General features: G+C 55.7%; 1 protein-coding gene across 1 annotated transcript; it reads right to left on the bottom strand.

Moving 5' to 3' along the window:
* Nucleotides 1–1,187: 1,187 nt before the first annotated feature.
* On the bottom strand, nucleotides 1,188–9,107 carry HAS1 (hyaluronan synthase 1). Its single transcript, XM_087827458.1, has 5 exons — nucleotides 9,026–9,107; nucleotides 5,774–6,558; nucleotides 4,192–4,417; nucleotides 3,476–3,608; nucleotides 1,188–1,863 (listed from the first exon to the last, which is right to left on the bottom strand). The coding sequence occupies exons 1-5, from the start codon at nucleotides 9,105–9,107 to the stop codon at nucleotides 1,188–1,190; spliced, it is 1,902 nt and encodes a 633-aa protein (XP_087683584.1).
* Nucleotides 9,108–18,877: the final 9,770 nt, after the last annotated feature.

Genomic DNA, 18,877 nt, shown 5'->3' on the forward strand with positions numbered 1-18,877 from the left:
AGTCCCTTCTGCAGGCACGGAGCATACACGAGGCATTCAGCGCCATAATACTGGGTGCACAGAGGAAATGAGTGTAGACGGATAAGACGACGATAGGAAGTTTCTCTAATGCTAAGCAGTAGGCAACATGCAGAGGGACCCAGAAAGAAAATGGAAAGCAAGGCAACTTGCATTCCGAAAGCCAAGGGAAGAAAGCATGTCAAGCCCTGGCTGGGTGGCGTGGTTTGTTATCCTGAGCACAGGAAGGTCGCTGGTTCCATTCCCAGTCAGGGCACATGCCCAGATTGCAGGCTCAATCCCCAGTAGGGGGCGTGCAGAGAGCAGCTGGCTGATGTTTCTCCCCCTTCCTCTCTCAAATCAATTAAATGTGTGTGTCATTTAAAAACAAAGCATATCAAGTGGAAGGGGTTGGCACTGAGCACAATTGACCCTCAGTAGTGAGGGAAGGTGGCCTGTGTGGGCACAGGTGCAGGTGAGTGAGGGTCATGGAGGTGGGGACTCTGAAGATTTTCTTCCTGTCACTTCTATCAATGAGATAAGGTGAGGCTGGGGGAGGTGGTGCCGGGAGTTTGAGGTGAGAAGGTATGAGTTACCCAGGACAACACCATCCACGGTGCCTAACTGCCCGCAGGTAGCGGACCCCCCCCCCCCCCCAAGAATCTGTGAATGAAGCGTTGAGCAATTCCAGGCTCCTGACAACCCTGCCCTGTAGGGTTAATATTCCTGTTTTCCCTCGAGGGAACTGAGGCTCTGTGGAAGGAGCCTGGCTTCAAACAGCTGGAACCCAAGACTGAGCCAGGAGTCCCCAATTCTCAAACACGCAGCCCCCTTCATTTTTTTTTTTTTTTTTTAAAGGTGCAGGGGAGAGGTTCAGAAGAAAATAAATAAAATTCTTTATTACATCTTAATCACACAGTACAAATGGAGATTAAATAAGAGCAGGGAGAAAGCGGGGACCCATTTCCCCCATGCTCCCAAAAATCTACACCCTGATCAATAAATACCCCTCCCCCGAGACCCATAAGTCCCAGCCTCAGCACAGTCCAGGCTGCAGTCTTGAGTTTGCCCCTCGCTTCACAGAGGAGGGAAACGGAGGCCCTGAGAATTCACCCAGCGAGTTCGTGGCCCCTGGGGCCTGGTCGGGCCGGTCTCCCCTGAACCCCCTGGGCGGGCGCGCGCCCCTGGACTCACACCTGCACGCGGTAGCCCCCCGCCCGGCGCCGGCAGAGCCTGCGCACGCCCACCCAGTAGAGCGCGAGCATCAGCGCCCAGTAGCCCAGGTAGGCCCCCGCGCCCGCCGCCAGGTGCGTGGCCTCGGCCGCCCTGGCGGGGCCGCTCCAGTCCGCGCGGGCCTCCTGCGCCACGCTGCGCACCAGGCCGCCCAGCAGCAGCAGGGCCCAGAGGGCCAGCGGCAGCACCGGCACGTAGTTGGCCGCCAGCTTCCTGCGGCCCGAGGTGCCCCAGCCGCTCTGGTTCATGGTGGCCAGCGCCAGGAACTTGGCGGGCAGCAGGCCGCCCATGTAGAGCGGCGCGTAGAGCGAGAGCAGCAGCATGCGGGCGCAGCCCCGCAGCCAGGCCGCGAAGGCCGCCTTGGCCAGCGCCACGCCCTGCACGCACAGCAGCACCCACAGCAGCGCCCACGGGCGCCCCGCGTAGAACAGCCGCAGCACCGTGGCCGCCACGAAGAAGGGGAAGAGCCCCGAGACCACCGCCTCGTAGGTCATCCACGCGTGGTGCCGGTGCCACCAGAGCGCGTTGTACAGCCACTCGCGGAAGTAGGACTTGGACCAGCGCGTCTGCTGGCTCAGCCAGCGCAGGAAGGCCGCCGGCGTCTCCGAGTAGCAGCGCGACCTGGGGGTGTACCTGGGCGGCGAGAGCGGCTGCGTGAGCAGGGCTCCCCGGGGACGGGGCCAGGGCCCCTGGGCGCCTTTTCTAAGCCCCTCTGAGCCTCGGGGTTACCACATTTAAAACGCGTCCGGCCCAGCTGTGAGGATGCAGTGCCCAGTGCTCAGCACCAGGACATGGTGCTTGCTCCACAAAGGTTGGGCACTATGTACGCCTGTTCTTACCATGACTAATAGTACTCTTGCCGTTACTAATACCACCAGGTTACTAACACTCTTACTAATGCTGTCACTCATCTATTACGAGTACTCTCGCACTTACTGTTATTGGCCGGCCCCATGGTGAGGAACAGGCCAGGCCTGGCCCCTACCCAGCCCGGCCTGTGTTAGAGCTTCTCAAGGGAACCATAAACCTCCCTTCCCGCGGCCTGGGCAGGCATCACTAATCAATCCCTGCCTGTTGGTTTCCAGCCACACCCACAGAAAGCTGGACTCCCTTGTCAGGTGGCCACCAGCATTCTGTCTGGCAGGCGGGGCTGAACTACCCTGTCCTCATGGGCATTACTTAACAGTGTCCCATCTCCTTCCCCTGTGTCACTTGGCATCCTCAGTGGCCTCCCTGCTAAACCCCTCCCTCCCCCCAGTCCCTGCAGTCTGTACTGAACACAGCTGCCACAACAAGCTTGTTGCAACAACATGTGACCCCTCAGCTGAAAAAAAACCTTCATTTTAGGTCAAGCGTTCCATGGGTGGACTCCCTGATTGCTCTGCCCTCCTCTCCTGACACTTTCTCCCGTGTTATTGCTCCATTTTCAGCTTCCACTCCTATCTTTCCCCTGGCACCCTGTTTAGCATTTCATTCCCTACCCCTAAGCTTCCTATCCCCCTTTCTGGCTTTATTTATCTCCGTAGCATGTATATTATCTACCATACTCTATGTTCTACGCTTTTCGTACTTACAGTCTGTCTCCCCAATCAGCATAAGCATGAATTTCTGTCTCTTCCGTTAACTGCTGCATCCCCTGAGCGCAAAACACTGTGGACACTTAATATCTGTTGAGCCAGTGAACTCGTGGGTTTGGTTGACCCCAAGTTCTTTCTGGTCCTTCCACTAGGTCTAGCTCTGTAGAAATCACTTTGCCCTGAACTTCACCTGCTCTAGCCTGTGCTCCCCCAAGTCTCATGGAATTTCCTCTTTTCCTCCTGAAGCACTTACTGGTTTAGGTGCTCTCTCCTCCTGTCATTTAATTCTGCTCGCTTGCTCTCTCACTATTTAGACTCTATCCTATCCATCTCTTTCCCTTCCCATCTCAGAGTAATTGTGCTGCGACAGTAATCTGTGTTCTCCCTGACAGAGCCACACTACCCATCTCATGTTGTATCTTCTGGGCAGGATTCCCCACCCTCACCTTGCCTCACTTGGCAGAGTCTCATGGTCAATGCAAATGCTACCTCTGCCCCTTACGGTCTCTTCCTCTCTCCTCTAATGTCTCACTTGGAAGAGCCCATTGTCCTGCAAGTTACTTTGGGTTTGGAGAGTTACACACACATACACACACACACACACACACACAGGTTGGGATACTCTTTGGCCTCCATGCACACTCAACCACTTGGTCTCCTCAGCTTACTTGGTGGCATAGCCCATGCTGAGCATGCGGTTGGTGAGGTGCCGGTCATCCCCGAAAGTGCAGTGGGTGCCCAGGAACTTCTGATTGTACCAGGCCTCAAGAAACTGCTGCAGGAGGTGGTTCCTGTATAGACCTAGGTGGTGGTGGGGAGGGGGTACCGGAGGGTCAGCCTCTGCTGCCGTCAACACCATCCCCCCTCCTATCTCGAGCCCCAACACGTCTCTAATTCCAACCCCATCCTTAACCACTTCAATCCCATTCTCAGCCCTATCGCCACCCACATCTCCAGCCCCAATCCTGTTCTCAACCCCATGCCCATCCCGAACTTGCCCCAATCCTGTCCCTGACCCATACCCACCTTGACAGCAAAGCCACCCAGGCCCTTCCTCAATCCCATATCTATTCTCAGCCCCACCCCCTACTCACCCTCATGCAAAACCCATTTCTAACCCCAAACATGGCCCCAACCCTGACCTCAACTCCAACCCTTTCACTCCCTTCTCCAACCCTCCCCCCAGCCCAGTGCTCATCCATACCCTTTGTTCAACCCATTCCCAACACCACACACCATCCCCAGCTCCAACTCCCTATCTTATCCCCAATTCCTGCCCAAGCCCCACCTTTGTCCATCATCTCAATCACACCCTCAACCTGTTCTGGCTCCCTTCTCCCTCTCCACCCCATCCATGGCCCTCCCAAGCCCGACCCCTGCTCACCGAGGGGTCCACTGATGCAGGACACGCAGTGGAAGTAGCTCTGACAAGCCCGCTCCACATTGAAGGCCACCCAGTACCGCAGGCTGCTTAAGAAGCTGACCCAGGAATCCAGAGGATTGAGGATCCGCACATCCCCGCCAACAGCCCCTACCCGGGGATCACTGTCCAGCACCTGCACCAACTCCAGCAGTGCCATAGGGTCCAGCCTCGTGTCTGAGTCACAGACCTGTGGGGTAGAAGGGGCCAGGGTCAGGCTAGATCCCCGAATGGAGCTGGTGCTTGAGGGGAGAGCACCAAGAGGATGGGGAGCAGCTGGGATACTCTGCAGCCAATTTGAACATAACCTTGAATTTTTAGAAATTTTCTATATCTAATCACATTTTAAGGTGACCCTTACCCTCCCAAGACCCATGCTGTTGTGTAACACCCTCTCTGGTGTTTGGGCAAGACCTGTAACTTTCTTCTAACCCAGAGAATGGGGTAAAAGTGATGGGCTGTGACTCCCGTGATTATAGAACCTTTTATGGAAATGTGAAGGGGTTTTGCAATGTAATTAAGATCCCTAATCTCTTGACTGTTAATCAAAAGGTAGATTATCCAGCATGGGCCTCACTCAGCCAGGTGAGCCCTATAAAAGCGGGTGCAGAAGTTTGAGACTTTCTGGTGCTCATCTGGAAGAGGAAAGCTACCATGAGTTTTACGACTGTGGGGGGAAAAAAATTCTGCCAACAAATAGGTGAGCTTGGAAGAGGCCCCTGAGCCTCAGATAAGGCCCACGGTTGCCGCCATATGATTCCCTGAAACAGAGGATCCAGTTCAGCTCTGCCCAGACGCTGACCCACGGGAACCATGAGATAATAAACGTGTTTGGTTTCAAGCTGGAAAATGCTGCCCAAGCAATAGGAAGTGAATGCAGTGCACCGATGAACGATTCCCTACAGCGAGCGAGTGAGTGGAGGGGCTGAACGAGCAGATGGATCTCTCTGTGGAATAGAGAGGGAAATGGGTGGGCAAATGAGCGAGAGAATCTCAACGCCGAATGAAAGGATCTCTACACGGAATGAACTCGGGGACGGGTGGTCTCTGCAGTAGACGGAGAGATGGATGCAGGAGTGAAGGCCTGAAGGGAAGAATTTCTACACTGGATGGAGAAAGGAGGGAGTCTCCGCACTGGATGGATGAATAAAGAAGTAAGAGAGCTCCTGTTGGATGGACGGATGGGTCAGGAAAGGAAAGACTTCCTACGGTGAACGGATGGATGGATGGATGGATGGATGGATGGATGGATGGATGGATGGATGGATGGATGGATGATGGATGGATGGATGGGTGGATGATGGGAGGAAGGAAGGAAGGAAGGGAGGGAGGGAGGGAGGGAGGGAAGGAAGGAAGGAAGGAAGGAAGGAAGGAAGGAAGGAAGGAAGGAAGGAAGGAAGGAAGGAAGGAAGGAAGGAAGGAAGGAAGGAAGGAAGGAAGGAAGGAAGGGCGGGTTCGCTCGCTGCAGTCTACACCGAACAAAGGCGTCGGGGAAGTGGGGTTCGGGCTCCGAGGGTCAGGGAGGGGTGGGGCGCGGGCCGCTCACCTGCACGTAGTCCACCGAGTCGCCGAGCGCGCGGAAGGCGGTGTACATGACCTCGCGCTTGCCGCCCCAGCGCTGCGCCACGCACACGCACCTGCGCGCCCGCACCAGCGCCTCCACCGCCAGCCGCCCGGGGTCCTCCGACTCCACCTCCCGGTAGGCGCCCGCCGCGCCCGCCGCCGCCGCCGCCGCCGCCGGCTCCCAGGGCTGGTGGTAGTTGCCGTCCCACACGTAGGTGGCGGGGTCCTCGTCGGCGAAGACCTCGCGGAACATGTCGACCATGTAGAGGTCCTCGGCGCGGTTGCCGTCCACCACCATGAGGACGCGCAGGCGCGCGCGCGGGTACACCAGGGCGCGGGCGGACACCAGGCACTGGCGCAGGTACGCGGGGTCCTCCTGGTACGCGGAGATGGTCAGCGCCACGCTGCGCGCCGCCGCCGCGTCCGGGGGCCCGCGCGAGGCCGCCCGGCGCGCGGCCGCCGCCACCCGCCGGTGCTCCAGGTACGCGAACAGGCTCTGCGCCACCAGGTGCGCCGAGAGGAAGGCGCCGTAGAGGCCGAAGGCCAGGAGCCCGTAGCGGTCGGAGGCCAGCGGCACGCCCGCGGCGTAGGCCCAGCTGATGAGGCCCAGGATGAGCAGCGCGAAGGCGACGGTGAGCACCCGCCGCGCCAGGCCGGAGCAGTGGCGCGCTGCCCCGCTGGGTTTGGGCGCGTCCTGCTGGGAACAGAGGGCGTAGGAGGTGAGACGGTCCCTTCCTGGGCTTTTGCCCAAGCCAGGGAGAACATCCCCTTTTTGTAAAATAAAAATAATAAAGTAAAATAAAATAAAAATAAAAATCCCGTGAGTAATGCAATGTTATTTTCATTAGTTAAAATAATCGTGGCAAACAGCTATCAAGGCGGAATGCCCGACTCAATTTTCCCCCCATTTTTAACAGCTCTTAAAATCCATGAGTGGAGTGCCACAGTTTCATTAATAGGGGTCCCCCCTCTCTTGGTGGTACATGAAATAACGATTCATCTCAATCAAAGGTTCCTCCCCGTCGAGATGATAATAGTAATAATAATAGATTGTTCATCTAAAAGAACAGTACAGTCTGCTGTTTACCAGGGGCCGCTCTGGGCCTTTCTTAGGAACGCACTTAGTTTAATCCTCACAGCAGGTACAGTTATTATCCCCATTTCACAGATGAGTCACAAGTCACACAGGTGCAGCAAACTGCCCACGGTCACACCTGGAAAGTGGAGGAGCCACCATCTGAACCCTAAGAATCCGACCACTAAACCACGGCCTTATATACTGGGTTTACTGCTCTGCAGAGCCCTGCGGGACCAGTTAATGTTTACTCCGACCTACAGGTGGCAAAACCGAGGACCGATGAGCCGGGAGGACTGGGTCCCTCAAGGTCGGGAGGCCCACAGGTGGAGGTTTCTCTGGCTTCTCAAAGGCCTGGCGCTCCTCCCCTCCCGCTCCCTGGAGGCCAGGTGCCCCGCATGTGAGGCTGGCAGAGCCCAGAATCAGAGGGGAGGGGTGCCTCCAGCCTTACTGGGTACAGAATGGGGATTTAGCCCGTTCCGTGTGCCGAGCACTGCTCTGGCGAGGTCGGTGCTGTTACAGATGAGGAGACTGAGGCACAGGTGCATTCTCTTACCCAAGGTCCCTCGGCAGCCTGGCTCCACCGTCCTGCTCTATGCTAAACTGCCTCCTATGTCAGCAGCCCCCGCCTCACGGCTTTATTGTGAGTTAAAAAAGATAAAGAGCTGTGCCCTGGCCAGGTGGCTCAGGTGGTTAGAGCATCGTCGATCCGCCAAGGTTGTGGGTTCGATCCCCAGTCAGGACACATATAAGAAGCAACCAGTGAAGGCACAAATGACTGGAACAACAAATGAATGTTTCTCTCTCTAAAAATCAATACTTTTTTATTTTTTTTTTAAAAGATATAGAGCTGCGTTGTCCAATACAGGAATTACTGGCCCACCCAGCTACTGAGCCCTTAAAATGCAGCCAGTATGACTGAGGAACTGAGTTTTTCATTTTATTTAATTTAAATATCATGATGACCCTCAGTTCAGTTCTTGGAAAGCTCTTAAGTGTGTTTCGAACAAGTAGGATCTGTGTTCTTTTTCAATTGTAAGTTTTATGAAATCTACATATTTCCCTTCAAAATAGAGCATCTGTAATGTGCCACACATTTGGATTTTGAAGCCCAAGTATGAGAAAAAGAAAGTAAAATATCTCGTTCATATTTTGTGTTGATTACATACTAAAATGATAATATTTTGATACATAACACACTATATATTTGTGGCCCAGTGCCTGCCACCTTTGTCACTATTGCCCTCAAGCCAACACTGGTGTTCACATTTTTAAATGGCTGGGAAAAGTCAAAAGAAGAATAATATTTTGTGGCACGTGAACATTCTATGAAGCTCAAATTTCAGCGTCCTTAAGTCAGATGTTTTATCCGCACACAGCCACGCTCACCTGTACATGTCATCTACGGCTGACTTCACACTAGGCCAACGTTTGGTCACAAAGGAGACAGTATGGCCGGCAGAGCCTCAAACGTTGACAGCCTGGCCTAGCACAGAAGTTTGCCGACCCCTGGTCCATTGGGTTAAATAAAATATATTGCGAAAATTAATTTCACCTGATTCTTTTCACTTTTTTTGGTGTAGCTACAAGAAAATTTTAAACCACATGCGTAGCTCACGTTCTGTCTCCAGAGGATAGGGCAAAGGTGGAACTTTTATTATTTCTACTGGAATCTGCCTGCTCTGTCTCTTTGCCCCAAACCAAGCCCTGCCTGACTTTCTAGGGGTGGCCACATTCGTTTTGGGAATCACTGAGATGGGTGTCAGCAGGGTTTTAATCTCACCACTCACACGAACACGTGTGTATTGCCTGTGGACACACACACACGCGCGCATCACCAATAACACACAAACACCCATGTCCCAGAAGCTGACCCAGACACGTGTTCTAAGGCAGAACTTAGCGATCCTGAGACCCCCCCCCCCAGCCACACAGGTGAACTTGCAGACATAACGCCTCTTGGCAGAAAGGAGCAATACCGGGCAGAGGCGCCCACCTGTGAGTCCGCAACAGCGAAACAGAAATGCTAACAGCGGAGTTTGGACCGTAAGAAATTCGGCCTCACCTGGTCACACACCTGAGCTCGCTCATGAACCCGCGCCCCGCGCCCCGCGCGTCCCCGTGACCGCAGCCCCCCGCCCCACACACACACGCACACACCTGTCTCATGGATGCGGGTCCGGCTGGCTCTCCTCTCCCGGCTGCTCCCGGGTTTCTCTGCGGCCCGGGAGCCGGGGGCCATTTGAAGACCGGAGCGGGCGGGGGCGGGAGGCGGCGCTGACGTCAGGGCTGAGCTGGGCCAGGGGCTCTGAGGTCACGGCCGCCGGCGGCTCCACCCGCTTCCCGCCATCGCCACCCCCCCGCGCCCGGCGCCCAGACGGCCCCCTCCCGCCCCCAGCACCCCCGCCCTGCGCTCCCGTCGGTCTCCCCGCCGCTCCCGCTCCTTCCCTTCCCGCGTTCGCATCGCTCCCGTCCCCGCGCTTCTCTCCATCCCTATTTCTCTCTCCCCTGTCTCTCTCCCCGCTTTCCTCATTTCCCGTCGCTCTCCTCCCCACATCCCCAGCTCTCCTCTCCTCCCCCTTCTCACCCGTAACAGCCCCCCCACGCTGCCCCTCCCCTTCTAGCGCCAGGATCCGCTCCGGGCTGGGTCCCCCAGGGCTTGTCTGGGGAACTGGCAGATGGACGGAAGCGACACACGTGCGTGCGCCGGGTGACCGCGCGCGCCCGGGGGGCAGCTGCCCGCGAGGGGCGCTGCGCTCGACGGCGGTGGGTCCCGCGCCCAACTGCCGGCGCGCGTGTGCGTGGGCGGGGTGGGGGTGGGTTTGGGGTGCGTGTGTGTGCCAGGGGCTGCGGAGGGGGCTGGGGCACTGGGATTTGTCTCCCCGGGTGCTTGGGGGTGATCTCAGAGTTGCTGGTCAGCTGCCCCAGAGAGCTGCGGGGGAAACTGAGTCAGTCTCAAGGTGCGAGTGGGGGCCCTGGGGCATCTGAGCCCCCAGCCCCTCAGGACCAGAAGGCTCAGTCATAAATGTCATTGTTTCTACGCCCTTCTTTCCATGATTTAAAACAAACAAAACCCCAGAAACTTTGTATCTAATTCTGTCTGTCTTCCCCTCTTACAATGAACCGATGATGTTTCTTCCCCTCCATAGCCCTCTTTCTCTCTGGGTCTGTGACTCTGATTCTTTTTTATATTTTATTTTATTTATTTTTTATGTTGATTTTAGAGAGCTAGGAAGGGAGGGGGGAGAGAGAGAAACATCGACGTGAGAGAGAAACATGTTTCTCTCATCCACATACTCCCCAACTGGGGATCGAACCCACGACCTGGGTATGTGCCCCGACTGGGGATCAAACCACAGCCCTTCATGCTCCAACCAATGAGCCACACCGGCCAGGGCTGTGACCGATTCTTTGTCCCTGTGCCTTCCCTTCTCCTCTGGATTTGTCTCTTCCTCGGAGTCCATCATTTGTCTCTGTCTTCCTGGCTCTGTTTCTCTGTCCATCCGTCTGTCTGGTTCACTTTCTCTGTGCGTTCCTGTCTCTCTGTCTCTCTCTCTCACTTCCCCCTCCTTACTCTGGGTTTGTGTCTGTCTGTCTCTACATGTCTGGTGCTGTCTCCCTGACATTCTTCCTCTGCTTATTCTGTGCCTCTCTTTTCCAGTCTCTCTCCCCTTGAGTTTCTCTGCCTGTGTCTCTATATATTCCTATTTCCTTCGCTCTGAATAACTCCAGCCCTCCCTACCTCTCTTTTTCCCGTCTCCCAGTTGTTTCTCTCTGCCCCTCTCAGTGGCTGCCTGTTTCTCCTTTCCCTGCCTCCATCTACCCCCCCCCACCCATCTATCCATCTGGGTCTCTACCTCCCCTCGGTCTCTCTGCATCTCTGTGTACCTCTTCCTGAGGCTCCTTCTGTGTCTGTGTCTCACTGTCTCCCTGACTCTCCCTCCGTGTCTCTCTCATTCACTGTTTCTCTGTTTTCCTGTCTCTAAGTCAAGCTCTCTCCCTCCGCTGGCTCTCCTCCCACCTGTCCTGGAGCTCGCCCCTGCGAGAAGCCAAGCCTCACTCCCTGGCTTTCCCGAGAGGCAGGGTGTGCAGGGCCAGCTCCAGGCTGGGCCTTTGCCTGAGCCTGGCTTTCAGGGGGAAGAAGGCCATTTCCGGGGCCCAAGCAGGGGGAACCCCGCCCTCCCCCCACAGCAAAGTGGGCTGCGCTGACGTGGTGGCTGGGAGCCCTGGCCACCGCCTGGTGTCTGGCTGTGTCAGGATGATGGGTCCTCTGGTGGGAGCAGAGCCCAGGGCAGAAGGGGAGGGTGATTCCTCTACCCCAGGGTGGGGCTGGGGGGCAATCCAGGCTCCACTCAGAAGCTGGGCATTCGACTACCCAGCCCCCACCCCGCCCTGCCTGGGTGGAGCAGCTGTATAAAACCAGATGTTTCTAAAACCAGAGTGTGGATAAGGGAGGAGGGACCAGTGCTTTCAACCCCAATGGTTTCCTCCTCTAGATCCAGGAGACCAGGCCCCCCACCCCTCCTCCCTCACACCCAGGACTCCAGGCCCCCAGCCCCTCCTCCCTCACACCCATGGGTCCAGGCCCCCCACCCCTCCTCCCTCAGACCCTGGGGTCTAGGCCCCCCACCCCTTCTCCCTCACACCCAGGACTCCAGGCCCCCAGCCCCTCCTCCCTCACACCCATGGGTCCAGGCCCCCCAGCCCCTCCTCCCTCAGACCCTGGGGTCTAGGCCCCCCACCCCTTCTCCCTCACACCCAGGGGTCCAGGCCCCCAGCCCCTCCTCCCTCACACCCAGGACTCCAGGCCCCCAGCCCCTCCTCCCTCACACCCATGGGTCCAGGCCCCCCACCCCTCCTCCCTCAGACCCTGGGGTCTAGGCCCCCCACCCCTTCTCCCTCACACCCAGGGGTCCAGGCCCCCAGCCCCTCCTCCCTCACACCCAGGGGTTTAGGCCCCCAGCCCCTCCTCCCTCACACCCAGGACTCCAGGCCCCCAGCCCCTCCTCCCTCACACCCAGGGGTTTAGGCCCCCAGCCCCTCCTCCCTCACACCCAGGGGTTTAGGCCCCCAGCCCCTCCTTCCTCACACCCAGGGGTCCAGGCCCTCAGCCCCTCCTCCCTCAGACCCAGGAGCCCAGGTCCCCAGAATTATTTGCAGAGAGAGATGACCAAGGCTGAAAGAAGAGAAGACAGAGCTGAAAGACAAGCACAGGGGGATCTGGGCCTTCCCACAGCTGGCAGGGACTGGTGGTGGTGGGACTACCTCCTCCTCCCTCACTAACAGCCATCTCTCCCAGAACTCCACACGCCAATGGGGCTGATCCCCAGCCCGTCCTGGATCCACAGTGGTCCAAGATTTCCATGATCATCAGAACTCAGGGCACCGTTTCCAGACCACAGGAACAGAGGAGAGCAGAGTGGGGAGATGATAGGCAGAGGGAGGCAGACAAGGGGGAAAAGGCAGAGGACTGTAGGGACATCTCTTCACTGCTGGCAGGCCGGGCAGATGACTCAGACCCTGCCCGGCCCTTGAGGAGATGCCAGTCTGGTGGAGGAGACAGCTGTGTAAACAGAGGGCCACAGACCAGTTCGAGGATGCACCACCCCAGCTGGAGAGTCAGGATGGGCTTCCAGGAGGAGGTGATGTGCTGGAAGTTAGCCAGGGTAAGGGGCAGGGGTGGGATGGAGGTTGAATGGTGGAGTAGAAAGGGCATCCAAGGCACGAAATGTCCTGGCAGGTCAGAAAAGTACAGGCAGGTTGATGTGGAAGCATAAACGGTGAGGCTTTGGGGGAGGGGCGGTGCATAGCAAGGCCCACTCCCCAGCTGGGCTTTGAATGCTGGGTTCAGAGTGTAGGACTTTGTCCTGGAGGCACTGGGGAGCCATGGGAGGGCTGTGAGCATGGGAGGGGCAGGCGCAGCTCTAGCACTTTCTAGGGACACACTGAATGGACAGCCTGGGGACTTCTGGCCAGGGAATCCGGGTGGCGGGTCATATCAGGGTCTTCTCTGGGCCAGAGGGAGCTCTGAGTGTGAGCCTGGAAGCTGTGGGGCGGGAGGAGCACTCGGATGGGGATGGGACCTGCAGAGCCCCGGTGACCCGAGGAGCAGCGAGAGGGGAGACCGGCAGCAGACACGCGGCCGCTCAGCTGTTCCCGGAGCTGCTCGGGGTCCCTCTGAGCCGTTTAGGGAGGAGTTTCACCGCCTGAAGGATTACTCCCCTCGGGGGACCTAGGGAGGGCGAGGGGCCGGGGAAGTCGCGGGAGGAAGTCTGTGTTTTGCTAAATGCTTGAGTCCAGGCTAGTGATTTCCTGGCAAGGTGTCCTCCAGAGCGGGGTGGATGCTTGGGGACAGTGTGTGTACTGAGCGACGCAGAGACAGGGAGCGGGAGAGGTGGGGCTGGCGCGGGGCCACCTGTTTAACGGGGACCCTGCCCCTCCAGGACTCCTGACCCCCTCTACCCTCCTCCACTTTCTTTTTCCGGAGCATCTGCCGCCTTCCACATAAAGTACAACTTGCCCGCCTATTATCTGTGTTCTACAGTGGGGTCTCCCCGGCGGGCGCCCGTTTTATTCACAGCTCTGTCTCTGGGTCTGGACGGGCGGGACCTGGTAGGTGCTCCATGCCTGTGGCAAATGAAGGAGGGAGGCCAGGGTGGAGCGTCAGGGTGGCGGGGCAGAGGGGAGAGGAAGCTCAGGGCCAGGAGAGAAAAGCAGGGAGAAGGGGAGGGAGAGCCGGGAGGACCCGGAGAGGGCGGAGGAGTGGGAGGGAGAGCCCAGCGGCTGGGAGCCCCCACCCCACCCAGCTTCCCGTGTCCACCCCTCGGAGCAGCCAGGGAGGTGGGACCCTGGGCCAGGCATCGCAGACCAGCAAAGTCCCAAACCTGGAAGCAGATGGCCCTGGACTTCCAGGGACCCCAGGGCGTGGGTCTCAGCCGAGCTCTGGCCTAGTTGGAGCTACACAGGCCTTCCTCCGGCACGCCCAGGTCCTCAAAACACCTAGGCCTCCAAGATGCTGCCAAACTCCTGGGAGGGACGGAGGGAGGCCGCGATGATGGTACACCCACCTTCTGCCTCTGAAGACAGCGGCGGGACGTCTGGGCCCCCAGGAGGGGAGGGTCCTGTCTGCCCATAACCCTGCCCCTCCAGGTGAAGACGCCTCCACCCAGCTTCCTCCACTGCTCCTACCTGGGACTCCTGGGTCTGAGGGAGGAGGGGCTGGGGGCCTGGACCCCTGGGTCTGAGGGAGGAGGGGCTGGGGGCCTGGACTCCTGGGTCTGAAGGAGGAGGGGCTGGGGCCTGGACCCCTGGGTCTGAGGGAGGAGGGGCTGGGGGCCTGGACCCCTAGATCTGAGGGAGGAGGGGCTGGGGCCTGGACTCCTGGGTCTGAGGGAGGGGGGCTGGGGTCTGCACTCCTAAGCACTGAAGAGGATGCCTGGCTCTGGCCTCTGGGGTCCATCACCTCTGAGCTCTGACAGAAAATTCTGCAGACCCAGGCTTCTCTTGCACACGTGCTTTGGCTCTGTGCCTCCCCTACTCCCATGCTGAGGGTCCGAGGCCGACCTGGAGTCCTGGGTGGGCCTTCACCACAGACCAGGGAGGCGCACAACAGTCTGAGTCAGAAGACGGATGGGAGAGCGGGGAGCCGAGGGATGGGAGGAGCCGGTTACTTGCATGTTCTTGGCAGGGAGCTGGTTCTTCTTTTGTTTTTTCTTTTTTTCCTGAACTTATTGGGATGACGTTGGTTAATAAAACCATACCGGTTCCCAGTCTCACGTGTACAACTCTAACATCCTCGGCAGTGCACTGTGGCCTCGCCACCGGCTCATTTCCCTGAGCCTCTCCTTCTTCACCTGTGAAATGGGACTATCTCGAGTTGCCCCTCACAGGGTAGCCCTCACACTAGGAGAGGGCGCCTGCCTGGCACACTGGAATTTTGGGGGAATGTTAGCTGTTCCTCCACCAGCAGCAACGCAGGGTCCCCATGACTGACTCAGTAGGAGCACCTCGCTGGGTGACTAACTCTGTCTCCCTTCGTTGTGCGGACAATTCCTCCCCTGCAGGGAGTGTTAACAGACCGGTGTGCAGGTGGGAAGCCCTGGGTGCCAGGAGCCCCGATCCGCACACAGTTCCGTCAGCAGAGAGCTGCAGGGCTCAGGCCCCCTCGTGGGTGGTGTCCTGACCGGGCAAAGCTCCTGGGGCTTTGGCGGTTTCGCAAGCAACAGGGCTGTGGGACGGAAGGGGAAGCACCGCTGCCCCCAGCCCTCACCCACAGCTTCCCTTTCTGTGGTTCCAGCTACCCATGGCCACCCAGCACCTGAAAATAGTAAATGGAGAACCCCGGAGATAGACTCTCACCCCTGGGAGAGCGGTGTGTTGGCCTATCCATTCCCGAGCCTTGCATTTCTCTGCAGCTCCCTCCACGGGGTCCTCCGTTCCCACTACACCACCAGCGTGCCCTGGGGGCTCCCCAGCCCCTCCACACTGGGGTCCTTGATGGGGCAGTTCTAAGTTCTAGCCTCCTGCCAAGACTAGTCCCATAATCCTCTGCTCCTGTGGAAGCTCCTTAGGAAGGCTGCTAACCCAGAGATGGGGCTCATCCCCAAGCTGTAAGTATCATCCAAGGGTATTGCAGCGATACAAGGAATTCTGGGAAGACAGAGACGGAGAGAAGCCATCCTAGAAACATTTTCCCCGAGGCCTTGTATGAATTAGGGTGATTTCAACCATAACTAATTTACAATTACACCTAACAATGGTCTAAAGCAAGACAACATTCAAGGTTTACTTTAGAAGAATCTTGGAGATGGGTAGCTCGGTTAGGTTCTGTCTGAAAAATATATTTGGGGTCATACATAAAAGACAAATTTTAGACGGCTGCCAAGGAAGGAAGGGTTACAAGTGTGGAGTCAAAAGGAAGCCAAAGTTGCAGGGAATTAAAATGAACAGTATGGCAGAGGGCGCTGCAATGCATCGAGAAGAAGGGGACCCCACAGAGAGTAACTGGCAGGCAGATTCCCAGGCAAGTGTGGCTGAATAGACATGTGAAAAGATGCCCCATGTCACTCATCATCGGAGAAATGCAAGTAAAAGCCATAGTGATATTCCATCTCACGCCTGTCAGAACGACTCCATCAATAAATCAACAATCAAGTGCTGGCGAGGGTGGGAGCAAAGGGAAGCCTGCACTGCTGGTGGGAAGGCAGACGGTGCAGCCACTGTGGAAAATGGTATGGAGCTTCCTCAATTTTTAAAAAATGAAACTAGCTTTTGATCCAGCAATTTCACTCCCAGGTTTTCCCCTGAAGAAATCTAAAACACTAATTTGAAAAGATGTGTGCACCCCCATGTTCACTGCAGAATTATTTACAAGAGCCAAGATATGGAGGCAACCTAAGTTCCCATGAATAGATAACTGGGTAGAGAAGATGTGGTGCATATATACAATGGAATATTACTTGGCCACAAAAAAGAATGAAATCTTACCACTTGTGGCAACATGGATGAGCCTAGAGGGTGTTACACTAAGTGACATAAATCAGACAAAGACAAACACCATATGATTTCACTATTATGTGGAATCTAAAAATTCAAAATAAATAAAGCAGAAACAGACTCATAGATACACAGAACAAACTGATGGTCTCCAGAGGGAACAGGGGGTTAAGGGACTGGGTGAAAAAGGTGAAGGGAGTAAGAAGTACAAATTGGTAGTTACAAAATAGTCATGGGGCCCGGCTGGCATGGCTCAGTGGTTGAGCATCCACTTATGACCCAGGAGGTCCTGGTTGGGTTCCCGGTCAGGGCACATGCCCGGGTTATGGGCTCGATCCCCAGTTGGGGGTGTGCAGGAGGCAGCCGATCAATGACTCTCTCATCATTGATGTTTCTCTCTCTCTCTCCCTCTCCCTTCCTCTCTGAAATCAACAAAGACATGCTTTTAAAAAAATTAGTTATGGGGCTGTAAAGCATAGGAAATATAATCAATAATATAACTGTGTGGTGCCAGGTGGGTATTAGACTTATGGAGGAGGGGTCATTTCATAAGTTATATAAATGTCTAACCACTATGCTGTACACTTGAAAGTAATATAATATTGAATGTCAACTGTAAGTGAAAAATTTTAAAATTAAAATCTGGCTGTTCTTCCTGGAACTGCATGTTTCCCATAAGCCCCCTTTACTGAAGCAGAAGCAGGTTCTGTTTTGTTCCTTGCTACCAAATGGCTCCTGATTTGCAAAAAAATGGACAAAGGTAACATGACTAGGGTGAAGAAAAGTCTCAAGTGGACTCCCATTCTAGAGCGCCCACCCCGGCCTAAACTGAGTAAGCCAAAGGGGAAATGACATTGGCACTAACCCGGGGCAAATACTTGCCTGTGCTTCAAAAAACCCCTCTATTCTGGTCGCTGGTGTCTGAAGTGGCCTCTGTGAACAGCCACACCTTTCCTGAGACGGCGAGGCCCGATTGTCCGGGCTGGACACCCAGGTCTGCCCTTGACTGGTTCTGCAGCTGGTCGAGTCATCCCACCCAGAGGACAGCAAAATGTCCTCTGGTGCTCCCAGGAAGAGCACGAAAGGTCTGTGCACACACCTCCCCAGTATCTTGCCCTGTTTATCTCTTCCATTTGGCTGTTCTTGAGTTGTATCCTTTATAATAAACTGATAAACATATGTAATTTCTCCTCCTGATTTCTGTGAGCCAATCTAGCAAATTATCCAATCCAAGGAGATGTTCGGGCAACACCTGATTTATAGCTACTTGGAAGTACAGTTGGCAACCTGGGACTTGCAGTTGCCAACTCAAGTGGGTGCAGCCTTATGGCACTGAGACCTGTACCCGGTGGGATCTGACACTAATCCCAGACAGACAGTGAGATCGGGCTGTAGCACACCCAGGTCAGGTCCGCACAGAGAGCTGGGGAATTCCTTGGTGCAGAGCAAACAGCACATTTGGTTTCAGAAGTGTTGTGTGAGCAGAAGGACAAGTCCTTGCTTAACCATCCTCTCTGCTCTTTGGCCACTGCTCGCCTCGAAGTCTTCTCAACTCAGTACTTGTTTCTTTCATTTTCCTGAACCTCAAAAGGAGAGAAGGCCAGGACACTCAACATCCCTGACCCTTGATATTTCGAGGACAGCGATGGGAAGTGAGGGGACTATTCAGACATTAAGTTTCTAAGATAGTGTGCCAACAGCGTATCGAGTGTGCCTTATGGACACGGAAAGCAGCTCTGCGTTTCTGGACTGTCCCTCCCTCTTGTCTTTCAATAAAGCACCTGCTGAAGCCCTCTAGCCTCCCTCACTCCACAGGAAGCCAGGAACTGGACACAGGAACAAGATCTCAGCTGGTGATGAGTTGGAAGCCTGATCATTTAAAGATTATTATTTGAACACCTACTATGTGGCAGATGCCTCCTGAACTCCAGAGCTATGCTGTCCAATAGAGAATGCACTTGCCACAGGCCTATTGCTAGTCTGACCCGAGAAGTGCTTTTCACTGCACACCTCCAAATCCTCTCACCGTGGGAACTGTTTCTTTCATTTCCCTGAATCTCTGAAAGAGAAAGGGCCTGGACACCCAGTGTCCTTGACCGCTGATATTTAGAGTACCCTTGACCCTCACACCAAAGGTGGGAGGTGAGGGGAATAGTCAGTAAGGTTCTAAAAAGAGTAAGCTGACGACATATCCAGGATGCTTTATGGAAATTACAAGCAGCTCTGAGTTCTGTCGCCTGATTGGCTGAGCCCCATTGTCCCTCCCCCTTTCCTTCAATAAAGCATCTGCTGAAGCCCTTCAGCCTGAGTCACTCAACAGGAAACCAGGAACTGGCCAGAGGAAAGGGATCTCAGCTGGTGGTAAGTTCAAAGCCTGACAATTTAAAAACTGTTATTTGAACACCTGCTATGTGAAGTCTAGAGCTGGGCTGTCCAATAAGAATCCACTTGCCACATATGATTATTGAGCTGTTACTAGTCTGACCTCAGATGAACTGCAGTCAAAATGTATTTAGT

The sequence above is a fragment of the Miniopterus natalensis genome, chromosome 18 (genome assembly GCF_054644295.1).
Source record: "Miniopterus natalensis isolate mMinNat1 chromosome 18, mMinNat1.hap1, whole genome shotgun sequence".
NCBI classification, from domain to species: domain Eukaryota; kingdom Metazoa; phylum Chordata; class Mammalia; order Chiroptera; family Miniopteridae; genus Miniopterus; species Miniopterus natalensis.